The 14,086-nt window shown below is 53.8% G+C and overlaps 1 protein-coding gene across 1 annotated transcript in view; it reads right to left on the reverse strand.

The window, feature by feature from the left end:
- Window positions 1-7: 7 nt before the first annotated feature.
- The window catches only part of PRPF3 (pre-mRNA processing factor 3), a 16,323-nt gene continuing 2,244 nt past the window's right edge, over window positions 8-14,086 (reverse strand). The window contains exons 3-15 of the mRNA XM_009998396.1: window positions 8,622-8,768; window positions 8,064-8,147; window positions 6,773-6,993; window positions 5,657-5,963; window positions 4,332-4,498; window positions 3,643-3,725; window positions 3,205-3,348; window positions 2,987-3,086; window positions 2,179-2,292; window positions 1,601-1,719; window positions 1,063-1,146; window positions 888-949; window positions 8-176 (exon numbers count right to left, since the gene is read on the reverse strand). Coding sequence (XP_009996698.1) covers window positions 30-176; window positions 888-949; window positions 1,063-1,146; window positions 1,601-1,719; window positions 2,179-2,292; window positions 2,987-3,086; window positions 3,205-3,348; window positions 3,643-3,725; window positions 4,332-4,498; window positions 5,657-5,963; window positions 6,773-6,993; window positions 8,064-8,147; window positions 8,622-8,768 — 1,779 coding nt within the window. The 3' untranslated portion in view covers window positions 8-29. The remainder of the gene's footprint in view (window positions 177-887; window positions 950-1,062; window positions 1,147-1,600; window positions 1,720-2,178; window positions 2,293-2,986; window positions 3,087-3,204; window positions 3,349-3,642; window positions 3,726-4,331; window positions 4,499-5,656; window positions 5,964-6,772; window positions 6,994-8,063; window positions 8,148-8,621; window positions 8,769-14,086) is intronic.

Below are 14,086 nucleotides of genomic sequence, written 5' to 3' on the forward strand. Positions count from 1 at the left end.
GGGGGCAGGGGCTGCCTGGGCCCCCCGCCTCAGTCTGTGGATTCCAGCACCGACTCGCTGAGGGCCAAGTCCCAGTAGTGCTCGGCTCCGTGCTTCTTAAAGTGCTCCCGTGCCATGTTCTCCGTGGGGCACTGCTTGAACTTCATCTCCCCGAAGCTGCGGTCCTTGGCTGTGCCCTGGGAGGGAGAAAGAGATGAACATTTGCCAACCCAGCTGGCCCAGGAGAGAAAACTGGGAGAAGACTTGGAATCGTCGTGAAATGGGTTGGAGGGATCTGGAAGATCATCTAGATCCAACCCCCCCCCATGGGCAGGGACACCTCCCAGCAGCCCAGGCTGCTCCAAACCCCACATTAGATCCTTCAACACTTCCAAGGATGGAGCAGCCACCTTGAAGATCATTGAATGGATCATCTGGGTGATCTATAAGGTCCCTTCCAACCCAAACCATTCCATGATCTAGAGATCATCCAGCCCCACCCCCCTGCATGGGCAGGGACACCTCCCAGCAGCCCAGGCTGCTCCAAGCCCCATCCAACCTGCCCTTCAACACCCCCAGGGATGGGGCAGCCACAGCTTCCCTGGGCAACCTGGCCCAGGCTCTCCCCACCCTCACACTCCACAATTCCCTCCTCAGCTCCAACCTCCAGCTCCCTCTCCCACTTTTCATCCCTCCCCCTCATCCCATCCCTCCCTGCCCTTGTCCCAAGTCCCTCCCCAGCTTTCCTGGAGCCCCTTCAGGCCCTGGAAGCTGCTCTAAGGTCTCCCTGGAGCCTCCTCTTCTCCAAGCTGCCATTTTTTCAGGTGCCAACAGCCCCAGGGAGCAGCTTTGACTCAGATCCAAAGCCTCAGAACATCTTTTTTCCCCCTGATTCACCCACCACTCACCTCCCAAACCAGAGAGCATTTGTTTGTTTTCTTCACGGCCTCCTCGTCAGACTCATCATCATCTGCAAAATTAAAACACAACCAATAAACCCTGTTTTAGCCCCAAAAGCAGGAGCAGCAGAGGGACAATCCCCACCAGTGGTGAACACCTCCCCCCAGGGGTTTCCACACTCACCCTCTCCCTTTGTGTTTGATGTTTGCTCATCCCATTTTATTCGATGAAGCATCAAACGTTTGAATTTCTTCTGTGCTTTGGGGCCTGGGGGGGGAGAAAATCCAGACTTAAAAATCCCAAAAAATAGTGTTTGGGGGTTTTTTTGGAGGTTCTAAAAAGCCCCAGAGCCAAGTGACACCCACAAACTCCCCCCCTGGGGTGGCAGAGCACTCAGCTCTCAGCCACCCTGGGAATTCCTGCTTCCAAACAAGCTCCTCAAGGTCTCATCACAACGAATTAGAAGATCACAAAGCATGAGCTGAGCATCTCCTCACTCCCAACATCCCCTCAGAGAACCTCCAGGATTCATCCCAACACCTTTTCACCTCCCCACTGTGGTTTTTCTACCCGGGTTCCACTCAACACTAACCCCATTCGAGCTGTAATGAAGAGAATTTCAAACAACCTCTTAAAATTTCCTTTTCTTTCCAACAATTTCTGCAGGGTTGGGATTTTTTTTTTGCCTGAGGGATGTTCAAGGCACCTGAGAAGTCCTCACCTCCTTCTACCACCACCACGTTGACATCTTTGTGTAAAACCACCACCCCTGTCAGGTACAGCTGGCCAGCGTTGGCCTCGATTTTGAATTTTTTGGCTGGATTGCTCAAGTTTCTGACCCTAAGGAGAGGATTAAAAGGCAGGAATCAGTCCAAATCTTCATGGAAAAAAAACAGAACAACCATCACAACCCTCAAATGGCTCCACTGGGTCAAGTATTTCTTCCTCAGGAGCTTCACTCATCTCAAAACAAGTCCTGTTGGTCACAGGGCTGCTCAGAAGGGCCATCCCTGCCCCTTCCCATTCTCATTTCATTTATATTTTGAAAAGTTATTTGACTTCTGGCTATCAGTGGTAGATTCCCAGCTATCAGAGCTGCTTTCCTCATCCCAAACTTCCAAACCCAGCTGAAATACCTCAAACCTGGCAGGTTTTTCAGTGCTGGGCTGGAGGGAGACGAACCAGGGACCAAGTTGATGGTGTTTGGGGCAAAATCCTGCTCTTTCCCATCCACATATTTTTTTCCACAGGGTATTCCCAGGTCTCTGTAGCAGGTGGAGCTCCCAGCCCTGTGCTCACCTGTACACTGCTATGTGAACTCCTTGGGAAACATCTTCTTTCAGCTTTTTCACCTTTTTGGCTTTTCTCTGCTCTGCCGTCAACTTCCGCGCCGCGTTGGCCTCCTCGTGAGCTCTGGGAGCAGGGGGAGAGGGACCAGTGAGCAACACCCACCCTGTCCTCTTCCCAAACACACACAGCAACTTCCCAAATCCCAAACCAGCCCAGATTTCTGCCTGGATTCAAAGCCCAGGGGTTTCTTTAATCCAGTCACCAATTATTCCTTGATTTCATCTCCGAAGTCATGGGATGATTTGGGTTGGAGGGACCTTCAAGATCATCCAGATCCACCCCCTGCATGGGCAGGGACACCTCCCAGCAGCCCAGGCTGCTCCAAGCCCCATCCAACCTGCCCTTCAACACCCCCAGGGATGGGGCAGCCACAGCTTCCCTGGGCAACCTGGCCCAGGCTCTCCCCACCCTCACACTCCACAATTCCCTCCTCAGCTCCAACCTCCAGCTCCCTCTCCCACTTTTCATCCCTCCCCCTCATCCCATCCCTCCCTGCCCTTGGCCCAAGTCCCTCCCCAGCTTTCCTGGAGCCCCTTCAGGCCCTGGAAGCTGCTCTAAGCTCTCCCTGGAGCCTTCTCCTCTCCAGGATGAACTGTGATACCATCATCACTCCATCCAGAGCACGAGGCACTTAGAACAGGCTACAAGAGCAACTCCCAGTCCTACTCCTTTCCTCCATCCCCTCATCCTGCAGCACCAGCCCTAAATCCACCCAAACCTGACCACCAAAACCCCAAGGACACAACGTGCCACCTACTTCTGTCTCTTTGCCATCTGTGCTCTAACATGAGCTTCCACCTTGGTGGGGTCCTGCACAGCTTCTGTCCCCAGCACTCGCATCAGGTTGGAAATCCTCACTGCAAGGAAAAGCAACACCAGGCTCCAGATCCATCTGGATCCCACCAACCCAACCACCCATGGAAGTTGTGTTCCCCAGGCCACATCCAGGCTGGGGTGAGTCCAGAGCTCCTTTACCTTTGGGCTCTGGTGGTGGCATCAGGCCCAGCCTGACTTTCTCCTGCAGCTCCTTCTGGGCTTCCCTCCGAGTTTGTCGCCGTAATTTTTTCTGCTCTTTCTTCGTTAAATAAACCCCCAAGGTGACTGGGGTGTCACTGTCCACTGGGAAGAGACAAAACCACAACTCTGCCTCAGGACCAGCAAGAGAAACCACCATCTGCAACTCCTTCAGCCAAAGGTTTTCTGTTGTTCCCAAAAACCAGGACAGATGTTCCCGATTTCGTTTGGTTTGGAAGAGTTTGGAGCTTTTCACCTCCTTTCTTCTCCTCACAGGGAGGAGGAGGATGGGGCTGCAGCCTCATCACCCTCTGCTTCACCTCTCTCCCCAAGAACAAGCCCCTCAGGAGTGTTTTCTTCCTAATTTAACACCAAAGTTGACCCAAACTTGGGCAGTACCTGGTGGGTTGAGCTGCGCCGGGTGCTCCACCAGGTTGGTGATCCCAAAGTACTCGTCTTTCTTGGAGGACGTTCCACCTTTTCTAAAAAGGAGAGACTTTGAGAGTCATTGCAAAGCTCCTGGCCTCGATTCATGGAATCCCAGACTGGTTTGAGTTGGAAAGGACCTTCAAGAGCATCTAGACCCAACCCCTGCATGGGCAGGGACACCTCCCACCAGCCCAGGCTGCTCCAAACCCCACATTAGATCCTTCAGCACCCCCAGGGATGGAGCAGCCACCTTGAAGATCATTGAATGGATCATCTGGGTGATCTTTAAGGTCCCTTCCAACCCAAACCATTCCATGATCTAGAGATCATCCAGCCCCACCCCCCTGCATGGGCAGGGACACCTCCCAGCAGCCCAGGCTGCTCCAAGCCCCATCCAACCTGCCCTTCAACACCCCCAGGAATGGGGCAGCCACAGCTTCCCTGGGCAACCTGGCCAAGGCTCTCCCCACCCTCATGATGAAGAATTCCATCCCAATATCCAACCTCAATTTCCCCTTTTCTTCCAATTTCTGCCTTCCCTTAAAGAGGACAATCCCCCAACCCCTCCCTGGGCCACCCAAGTGCTCAGCAGACCATGTCCCCATCTAAGTTTCCTCCTGGGGTATCAAGACCCAACACCTGGAACATCCAGCACTTACAAGTCCAGGCCGTTGGGGATGATGTAGGAATCCCACCACTCAATCTCTGGGATCTCTCCCTCCTTCAGCTCCTTCTTTGGGGTAATCAGAGCCAGTTTGGTGGAGGTGTGGATCCCAGTTTTCCTGGCAGCCTGGGAGATCTCTGCCTGCAGCTTTTCTAGTTGAGCCTGAGGAGAAGACAAGGAGCATGAAAAGGTCATTCCCAAACATCATGACCTTCAGGAAAAGCACCATCATCCACCTGCTGCTTTTATTTCACTTCTTGCCAACAATGTGGAGCAGATGGCAGAAGAAAACACCCAGCACAGGACAGAAAGGGCTTGTGAGGAAGCTGATAAACCTGCCAAGAGCACAGAAGAATCCCAGAGGAATCACATCCCTGGGATCTGATGTCTAGGGAAGCTCTTCTCTCCCATTCTCCTCCAAGAAATGGAGCATTTTACCCAAGATCCCTTTAAATCTCCAGCTGGAGCAGAAGGAACATCTGACCAAGCAAAGTTTCATCTTTGGTCACAAATCAACAAGATTTTGTCCTTCCCCAAGTGAAGACACCTTGGTTTTCCACACAGATCCATGTTCTGCTTTGGATCCCTGCTTTTCCAGCAAGGATGTTGGGGATCAACTTCCAGGTGATTTTACTGCAAAGCTGCTCATTCCCAGGGAACAGATCCCAGGAGAGGAGGATTGAACCAAACCCTCATTTCTGTGCTCTCAGGTAACATGGGAAGACCCCAGATCTCCAGGTCCCAATAACATTCCCAACGAACTGGGAGAGTTGGGGTGTTGAGCCTGGAGAGGAGAAGGCTCCAGGGAGACCTTAGAGCAGCTTCCAGTGCCTGAAGGGGCTCCAGGAAAGCTGGGGAGGGACTTGGGCCAAGGGCAGGGAGGGATGGGATGAGGGGGAGGGATGAAAAGTGGGAGAGGGAGCTGGAGGTTGGAGCTGAGGAGGGAATTGTGGAGTGTGAGGGTGGGGAGAGCCTGGGCCAGGTTGCCCAGGGAAGCTGTGGCTGCCCCATCCCTGGGGGTGTTGAAGGGCAGGTTGGATGGGGCTTGGAGCAGCCTGGGCTGCTGGGAGGTGTCCCTGCCCATGCAGGGGGTTGGATCTGGATGATCCTGGAATGGTTTGGGTTGGAAGGGACCTTAAAGATCACCCAGATGATCCATTCAATGACCTTCAAGGTGGCTGCTCCATCCCTGGAAGTGTTCAAGGATCTCATGTGGAGTTTGGAGCAACCTGGGCTGATGGGAGGTGTCCCTGCCCATGCAGGGGGTTGGATCTGGATGATCCTGAAGGTCCCTCCAACCCAACCTATCCCATGAAATACCTTTGTTCTCAACCTCTGGGCAATCTTCTCAAATTTGCCTTTTTCATGGAACTTGAAGGTGCGTTTCTGCCGCTGGGCCGGGGTGATGGAGACCCTGGGGTCAAAGTAAGTGTTGGACTCCATATCTTCTGAGGGTTTTTCTTTGAGCTGCTGTTTGAACTGCTCTCTCTTCACAGCTCTGATGTTGGCCTTCAGGGTGGGCATCCTGTGGGTCAGCTCAATCTCCTTCCCAGTTGCATCAACAGTTCGACCTTGTTCGTCCAGGATCAGCGGCGTGGGCTTGGTCTGGTCCTTCAGCTCCACCTTCCTGGGGGCAAACAAGGAGACCTTGTGTTAGAAGGTGAGGAATTCCAAGGAAAGAGTCACCAAGTGAACCAAGTTGGAAGGGACCTCTGGAGATTTTCTAGTCTAACCCCCTGTCAGAGCAGGGGCATCTCCAGTAGATCCCACAGGAACATGTTCAGAGGGTTTGGGATGTCACCAGAGAAGGAGACTCCACCAGGAACATGTTCAGAGGGTCTGGGAGGTCTCCAGAGAAGGAGACTCCACCACCTCCCTGGGCAGCCTGTCCCAGGGCTCTGTCACCCTCACAGCAAAGAAGTTTCTCCTCATGTTCAGCCTGACCCTCCACGTTCTTAAACCCATGGAAAGCACCAAACCCAGAGCTCCTCCTCACATTAAAACTCTCCAGAAAGGCTTCAAATCTCAAGTGCTGAAGCTGGGAGTCCTACTCAAGGAAGGAGCAACCTCCATTTCATAGAATCAAGGAGTAGTTTGGGTTGGAAGAACCTTAAGAACCTCACACTCCAGAATTCCCTCCTCAGCTCCAACCTCCAGCTCCCTCTCCCACTTTTCATCCCTCCCCCTCATCCCATCCCTCCCTGCCCTTGTCCCAAGTCCCTCCCCAGCTTTCCTGGAGCCCCTTCAGGCCCTGGAAGCTGCTCTAAGGTCTCCCTGGAGCCTTCTCCTCTCCAGGCTCAACACCCCAACTCTCCCAGCCTGGCTCCAGAGCTGCTCCAGCCCTCCCATCATCTCCGGGGCCTCCTCTGGACTTTCTCCCTATCCTTCCCATGCTGGGGGCTCCAGAGTGGATCCCATTGTCCCCAGGAGACTCACGGGGGGGCGATGCCCATGGCGTGCAGGTTGGCCAGTCCCACCATGTTGGCATTGCCAATGAGCCCTGGTTTCAGGGCCAGCTGGGCCTGGATCCGGGCCTGCAGCTCCGCCGCCTTCCGCGCCTTCTCGATGGCGTCGTTCATGAAGGTGGCAGCCTGGGAGGGCTGGATGGTGTTGCCAATGGGGAGACGTTCTGATTGGGATGAGGAGGAGATTTTGGGCTGTGGAGAAAAGAGGAAGGTGAGGATCTGGGGTGGGGTTGGGTTTTTTTCTCCTCTCCCCAACTCTGACCCGGTTGATATCGGTGTGTTTTTGTTGTTCGGCGGACGATCAAGAGTCACCTTGGTTGGAAAAGATCTCCAGGGTCATCTGGTCCAACCATCAACCCAACCTCACTCTGCTACCTCCACATGGTGTTTGAACCTCTCCAGGGATGGTGAGTCCAGCCTGTGCCACGGTCTGACCACGCTTCAGTGGAGAAATTATTCCCAAGATCCAACCATCTACTCAACTAGTTGATCTTCAAGGTCCCTTCCACCCCAATTATATCCATGATCTAAAGCTCATCCAGTCCCCCCCCCTGCATGGGCAGGGACACCTCCCAGCAGCCCAGGCTGCTCCAAGCCCCATCCAACCTGCCCTTCAACACCCCCAGGGATGGGGCAGCCACAGCTTCCCTGGCCAACCTGGCCCAGGCTCTCCCCACCCTCACACTCCACAATTCCCTCCTCAGCTCCAACCTCCAGCTCCCTCTCCCACTTTTCATCCCTCCCCCTCATCCCATCCCTCCCTGCCCTTGGCCCAAGTCCCTCCCCAGCTTTCCTGGAGCCCCTTCAGGCCCTGGAAGCTGCTCTAAGGTCTCCCTGGAGCCTTCTCCTCTCCAGGCTCAACACTCCAACTCTCCCAACCTGCTGTGAATGTCACTTCACCCCAGTGCCAGTCCTATTACCTGGTCCATCCCATGGATGGTTTCACCCTTCAGCACATACTTAACTATTAACATTAATTAGCAAGTTATTCCTCAGAAGATTTTGATTGGGACAGAAGAGGAATATTTACAGAATGGGACCAAATCAGGCAATGGAATCATCTCCCCAGGGATGTGGTGGATTCCCTAGAATTGGACACTTTAAGATTCACCTGAACCATCTAATCTAGACCAAGAAAGGTTGGAGCAGATGATCCTTGAGGTCCCTTCCAACCTGGATTCCATGATCCTGGGTGATGTCCCCATTCCAGCCCCCCCTGTCACCACTGGCAGATGGGACTTCCCAGTTGCTCCCAGCAGTACCTGTGGGGCTGGAGGACTGATGAAACTCAACTGCTTTTTCCTCTCCTCGATCTGCCGCGTGGCTGCCTCCATCATCTGCTTGATCTGGGGGAGGAAAAGGGGATGGGGAGTTTCTCCTTCCCTTCCTGAGGGAAAAGAGGCTCCTCAAAGCCCTGATTAGACCTGGAAATGCAGGAGGGAGAACAGAACAGGGTCCCAGTGCCCTGGGGGGCACAGGATGGGGGCCCAGTGCCCTGGGGGGGCACAGGACAGGGTCCAACTCCTCTAATCCACACCTCCCAGCTGCAGAGAAGGGACCAAGCAGCACAGGATCTCTCTGCCCAGACCATTTATCCCAGTTGATGGGAAGGGAACATCCCAACTTTCCCCACTCAGAGGCCTCATGTTCTCATCAGCCTCAAAACCCACGAAACGCTCGCAGGACACGGGACAGTCCAAAGGGACTTGGATTTGGTTCCTCAGGTTGGGATCTGACTCTGAAACCACGTTGGGATTGAAGATCTCAGGCAGGAGCAGGTCTTCTGAGGGGCAGGGCTGGGGGAGCTCAGCTGGACTCACCTGCAGCTTGGTCAGCATCCCAGGGCTCTCAGATGGTGGGCCTGGAATCACCTCTGGCTCATCCTCCACCTCCTCAAAGCGCGGGATGCGCCGCTTCTTCACACCAGAAGATTCCTTGGATACCTCAGAGTCATCACCAAACACATCCTGGAGTCAAAAAGAAGGGAGAAAACTGGTGGTTAAAACTAAAGGTTTCTCCTCCCAGCCAGTGGTTTAAGATGAGGAACCACCACCCTGTGGTTCAGAGAGGCCAGGGTGGCACCGGATCTGCCGCTAATCCCGCGGGAAGCCTCCTGAGAAGCATCCATGATGATCCATGCAAGAGCTTGAAGGACAGGAGACATCCCAAGGAGGCCACCATCCTCCTCTAGGTGGTCAAAGGTGGGGTTGGTTTTTTTTGGCACTGAGATTTAAGGCCTTCCTCAGTGGGAGAGAGATGGAAAGAACCTGCTCATGAACTGACCTGACTGGGCTAAAATGCTTTCCAATGTTTTCCAACATTTCCACCAGTTTCAGAGGGTTTGGTGGAGGGAGCTGCTCTGCCCTACCCTGTGCTTCCCAAAAGGAGGACCCAGCCCCTGGGTGACACACCAGGGGGCTGTGCTGCCACCCAGAGACCTGGACAGGATGGAGAGTTGGGCAGAGAGGAACCTCATGAGATGTAACAAGAGCAAATGGAAGGTCCTGCACCTTGGGAGGAACCACCCCATGGATCAGCACAGGTGGAGGTGACCTGGAGAGCAGCTGTGGGGAGAAGGATCCTGGAATCCTGGTGGACATCAAGTTACCAAGGAGCCAGCAATGTGCCCTGGTGGCCAAGAAGGCCAATGGGATCTTGGGATGCATGAGGAAAAGTGTGGGCAGCAGGGACGTTCATCCTGCCCTTCTACTCTGCCCTGGTGAGGCCACAGCTGGACAACTGGGACCAGTTTTGGGCTCCCCAGTTCCAAACTGGTGGAGAGAGTCCTGGGAAGGGGAACAAAGATGATTGAGGGGTTGGAGCATCTCCCTGTGAGGAAAGGCTGGGAGAGCAGGGACTGCTCAGCTAGAGAGGAGAGCTCAGTGATGGCCATGGATGTCTCCAGGGGATGTCAGAGGGATGGAGGAGCCAGAAGGATGGAAATCAGGCTCCTTCCAGCAGTTCCCAGTGACAGCACGAGGGGCAATGGGCACAAACTGGAACATGGGAAGATCCATCTGAACATGAGGAGAAACTTCTTTCCTGTGAGGGTGGCAGAGCCCTGGGACAGGCTGCCCAGGGGGTGGTGTCCCTTTCTCTGGAGACATCCCAAACCCACCTGGATGAAGCCCTGTGCTCCAGGAGATCCTGCTTTAATGGGAGGGACTGGATGTTCTCCAGAAGCTCCTTCCAACCCTGCCAATCCTGAGCTTCTCAGTGCAAGGGGCAGGAAAAGTGTCAACCCAAAAGCTGAGGAACTTTGGTGGAGCGACAACCACCAGTTTGATCCAGTCAGTGCCTGCTTGGGGGTTTTTTTGGGGGGGAAAAAAGAACCAAACAACCCAAACCACCTGAATTTTTCCATGCAACTGTGTTACTGGAGGAGGGTGTGAGTGTGAGTGTGTGTTTGTGAGTGTGAGTGTGAGTGAAGATTGGAAAAGAAAATATACACACCGGTTGGTGAGGGTTTGTTGCAATCCCTTCTTCACTACAAGGACATTCCTCATCCAGACTCAGGTACTTCTTGGAAAACCTACAAGTTCAAGAGAAAGGACTTGCCCATAGTATAAAAAGTGTGGAAAAGGTGATTTTTTTTTTTTTTAAATCAAGTTCTTTAATCAAGCAACGACCCCAGGGGAGTGAACCAGGGAGAGAGGAGGTGGCTGGAGAGGAAAGGGCGGAACGAAGGGTTTTCGAGTCGATCGGTCGCTGGTTGGTAGAAGATTTGGGAATAAAAGGATCCATTCCAGTGGAAAAGCTGCCTTGGGATCATAGGAGAAGTCAGGCTTGGACTTGTCACCTCATGTCATGTTCCAGCAGGGGAGGATCTTCATGGAGGACCTCCAAGAAAGGTGATTCTGGAGAGGAAGGGACTGTTTTGGCAGGCAGGATGTTTGTCCGCACACCGGGAGCCAAGAGAAGAGGATGATCCTGCTCTGCTGTTTCCCAACCTGGTTCTGGGAAAGCTGGGAAGCCCAGGACACCATCAACCACCCATGGGATGCTCCACCAGAGAGGATTCCCCTTCTCCATGCCCAGCCCCATCCCTGCTGCACTCCACCAACACCAGATCCATCTGCTGCTTCATCCCTGACCCTCCAGGGCCACCAGGAGGACAAGAAAGCTGGAAGCAGGAACAATCCCAAGTCAAGCTGGGAAGAAAGGAGGGATCCAACCACATTCCCTGTGCCAGGGGGGCCGAGGGAATCACCCCAAAAACCAACAGGACTGACAATGTCCCCAAATCTCTGCCATCTTCTCAAAAGCAAGAGGGGGGAGCAGAAAGGATCTTCTCCAGCCTCGCTCTCTGATGGCTCCAATATCTGAGTGGCCATGGAGATACTTCCAAGATTCCACCACTTCCAAGATTTGCAGCAGGAAAGAAGAAGCAGGAGGGTGGGAAACCCAAATCTAACCCTCTCTAAATCAAGAAACTCTTTGTATTTCTTCTCCTTGGGCTGGAAACCCTCCTTAAGGTACCATTCCTTACCCAGGGAACATCCCTGGAGGATGGGTCTCCTGGAGGAGACAATTCCTGGCACTTGGATAAAGGCTCAGCCAGGGAGATGAAGAAGAAGCTTCTACCAGAGTGGAGGTAACTGGATGTCATGGAGATCCAAGCCCTGAGTGGGATGATTTGAGGTCTCCCAGGGGGGACTGGAACCCTTTTTGCCATGAAAACCTTGGAAAAGGGAAAAGAACCTGAGTGGGATGGAGAGGAGCTCCTTGGGAACGGGGAAGGATGGGAAAAGGACAACTCCAGAAGATGGTGAAGTCTTCAAGAGAAGAAAGGAGGAGGAAGAAGGTTTGGATGCAGATTTCCAGCACTCCAGCCATGTAGGGATGGTGAAGTGCCTGCTGGAATGAACTCTGTGCTGTGCTGGGGGTTGTTGGAAACCATCCTGGGATGATTCCTGAGAGAAAAAGGAAATGGAAACCCAGCAGATGAACGACCCAAGGTGGGAAGAGCTGCATGAAGAGCCAGACACAGCAAGGAAGAGCAATGGGAATTCCTGGGATCACCAACCCCAGGCTCCAAGTGAAAATGCCAAGAGATGGAGCCTGTTATTCCATGGGCAAGGAGATGGTGAAGGAAGTGAAAAGGCCCCAAGATTCCACCTCCCAAGGAGAGCACGAAGCTGCATCATCCCCAGGGTGAGAGACCAGGACAATGTCTCCAACACTGGATCATGGAGATGGAGTCCAAGAAGGGCAAGGACAGGATCTGCACCTGGATCTGGGCATCCCAAGGACGGGGATGGATGGATGGATGGATGGATGGAAACCAGCCCCGAGGAGAAGGATCTGGGGGGGAGGGTGGAGGAGAAGCTCAAGATGGGCTGGAGCCCAGAAACCCCCCGTGGCCTGGGCTGTGTCACCAGCAGCGTGGGCAGCAGGGCCAGGGAGGGGATTGTCCCCTCTGCTCTGCTCTGGGGAGACCCCCTGGAGAACTGGGACCAGTTCTGGAGCCCCCAGCACAGGAAGGACATGGAGCTGGTGGAGAGAGGCCAGAGGAGCCCTGGAGATGCTGAGAGGGCTGGAGCAGCTCTGGAGCCAGGCTGGGAGAGTTGGGGTGTTGAGCCTGGAGAGGAGAAGGCTCCAGGGAGACCTTAGAGCAGCTTCCAGGGCCTGAAGGGGCTCCAGGAAAGCTGGGGAGGGACTTGGGCCAAGGGCAGGGAGGGATGGGATGAGGGGGAGGGATGAAAAGTGGGAGAGGGAGCTGGAGGTTGGAGCTGAGGAGGGAATTGTGGAGTGTGAGGGTGGGGAGAGCCTGGGCCAGGTTGGCCAGGGAAGCTGTGGCTGCCCCATCCCTGGGGGTGTTGAAGGGCAGGTTGGATGGGGCTTGGAGCAGCCTGGGCTGCTGGGAGGTGTCCCTGCCCATGGGGGGTTGGGATCTGGATGATTTTGAAGGTCCCTCCAACCCAAACCATTCCATAATTCCATGATTCTATGAAAAGTCTTTTCTCTTGAACGTTCAGAATGTACCTCTCTGGAAGAGGAAAGTGTGGCAGAACATCAGAAGCTGCCTCCAGGGGCCACCAACCACAGAAAAAGCCAATTCATGAAGCAACCAAAGGAATCAATAATCACCTTTAGCTCTCGTTTCCGGTTCCGGTCACTGTTGGATTTGGAATGGCGAGAACTTCGTCCTTCCTCCACTGCCTCAAAGAGCTTGTCCACAAAACGGAGGGTGGAATCATCCAGGAAGGGCTTGAGATGGTCTGGGAAAGAGGAAAAGTTGGATCAGGTGGGAATTCAACCCTTGGGAGAACTGGGAACAGCTGGATTTGACCCCCCCAACAAGAGCTGGGTCTGGAGATCCCGACGGATCCTGCTTCCAGGAGCTGAACTCCAAGGATTAAGGGAACCCAGTCCTTGACTAGACCACAAATCAGGCCTCAAATGATCAAAACCCCAAATTCTTGAGTTAAATTCTCATGTTTCATTATAAAAAGAGACTTAAAAGTTCATTTTACCTCCTTTTTGTAGCATCATTTTTAGGCAACATCTGTTTTTTTCCGCAGAACGTTCCCAGAGTTCCCATCGTTTCCCACCTGGACCCACCTCCCCAAGGCCAGGGCAGAATCACCCTCCAGTTTGGCCCAATTTGGGGGTTTTGAGGTGATTTTCTAAGCCCACTTCAACCCTGAGCAGGTCTCACTCCTGCAGGAGGGCTCTGACCCCCCCAGCACCCAAACCACAAGCTCAAACTCAACTCAAGCTTCACCCAACCAAGACGTTCCAACCAAAGGTTCATCCAACCCAAGAACTGGTTCTTGAAACCCAATTAATTGTTGAAACCCAATTAATTGGTTAAACCCAATTGAAACCCAACGTGGGGCCATCTCAAGGCTCTTTGGGGCTCTGGGCACTCCAGGATCTACCAGCTGCTTTCTTTTTATCCCTGCCTTTCCCCACACAGCCCAGCTGTGTGTCCATCCTCCTGGAATGGTTGAAACCCAACTGATCCCAACATCAAGCCCAACAACTCCAAGGCCCTACCACTCCAAGGCCCCACAACAACCTCCAAGGCCCCAACATGGGGCCATCTCAAGGCTCTCTGGGGCCCCGGGCACCCCAAGATGTACCAGCTGCTTTCTTTTTATCCCTGCCCTTCCCCACACAGCCCAGCTCTGTGTCCATCCTCCTGGAATGGTTGAAACCCAACTCCAAGGCCCAACCTCAAGCCCAACCACCACTCACTCCAAGCCCAACCACCACTCCAAGGCCCAACCTCAAGCCCAACAACCACTCACTCCAAGCCCAACTACCACTCCCTCCAAAC

This window comes from Chaetura pelagica, unplaced genomic scaffold (genome assembly GCF_000747805.2).
Source record: "Chaetura pelagica isolate M959 unplaced genomic scaffold, ChaPel_1.0 scaffold825, whole genome shotgun sequence".
NCBI lineage: Eukaryota > Metazoa > Chordata > Aves > Apodiformes > Apodidae > Chaetura > Chaetura pelagica.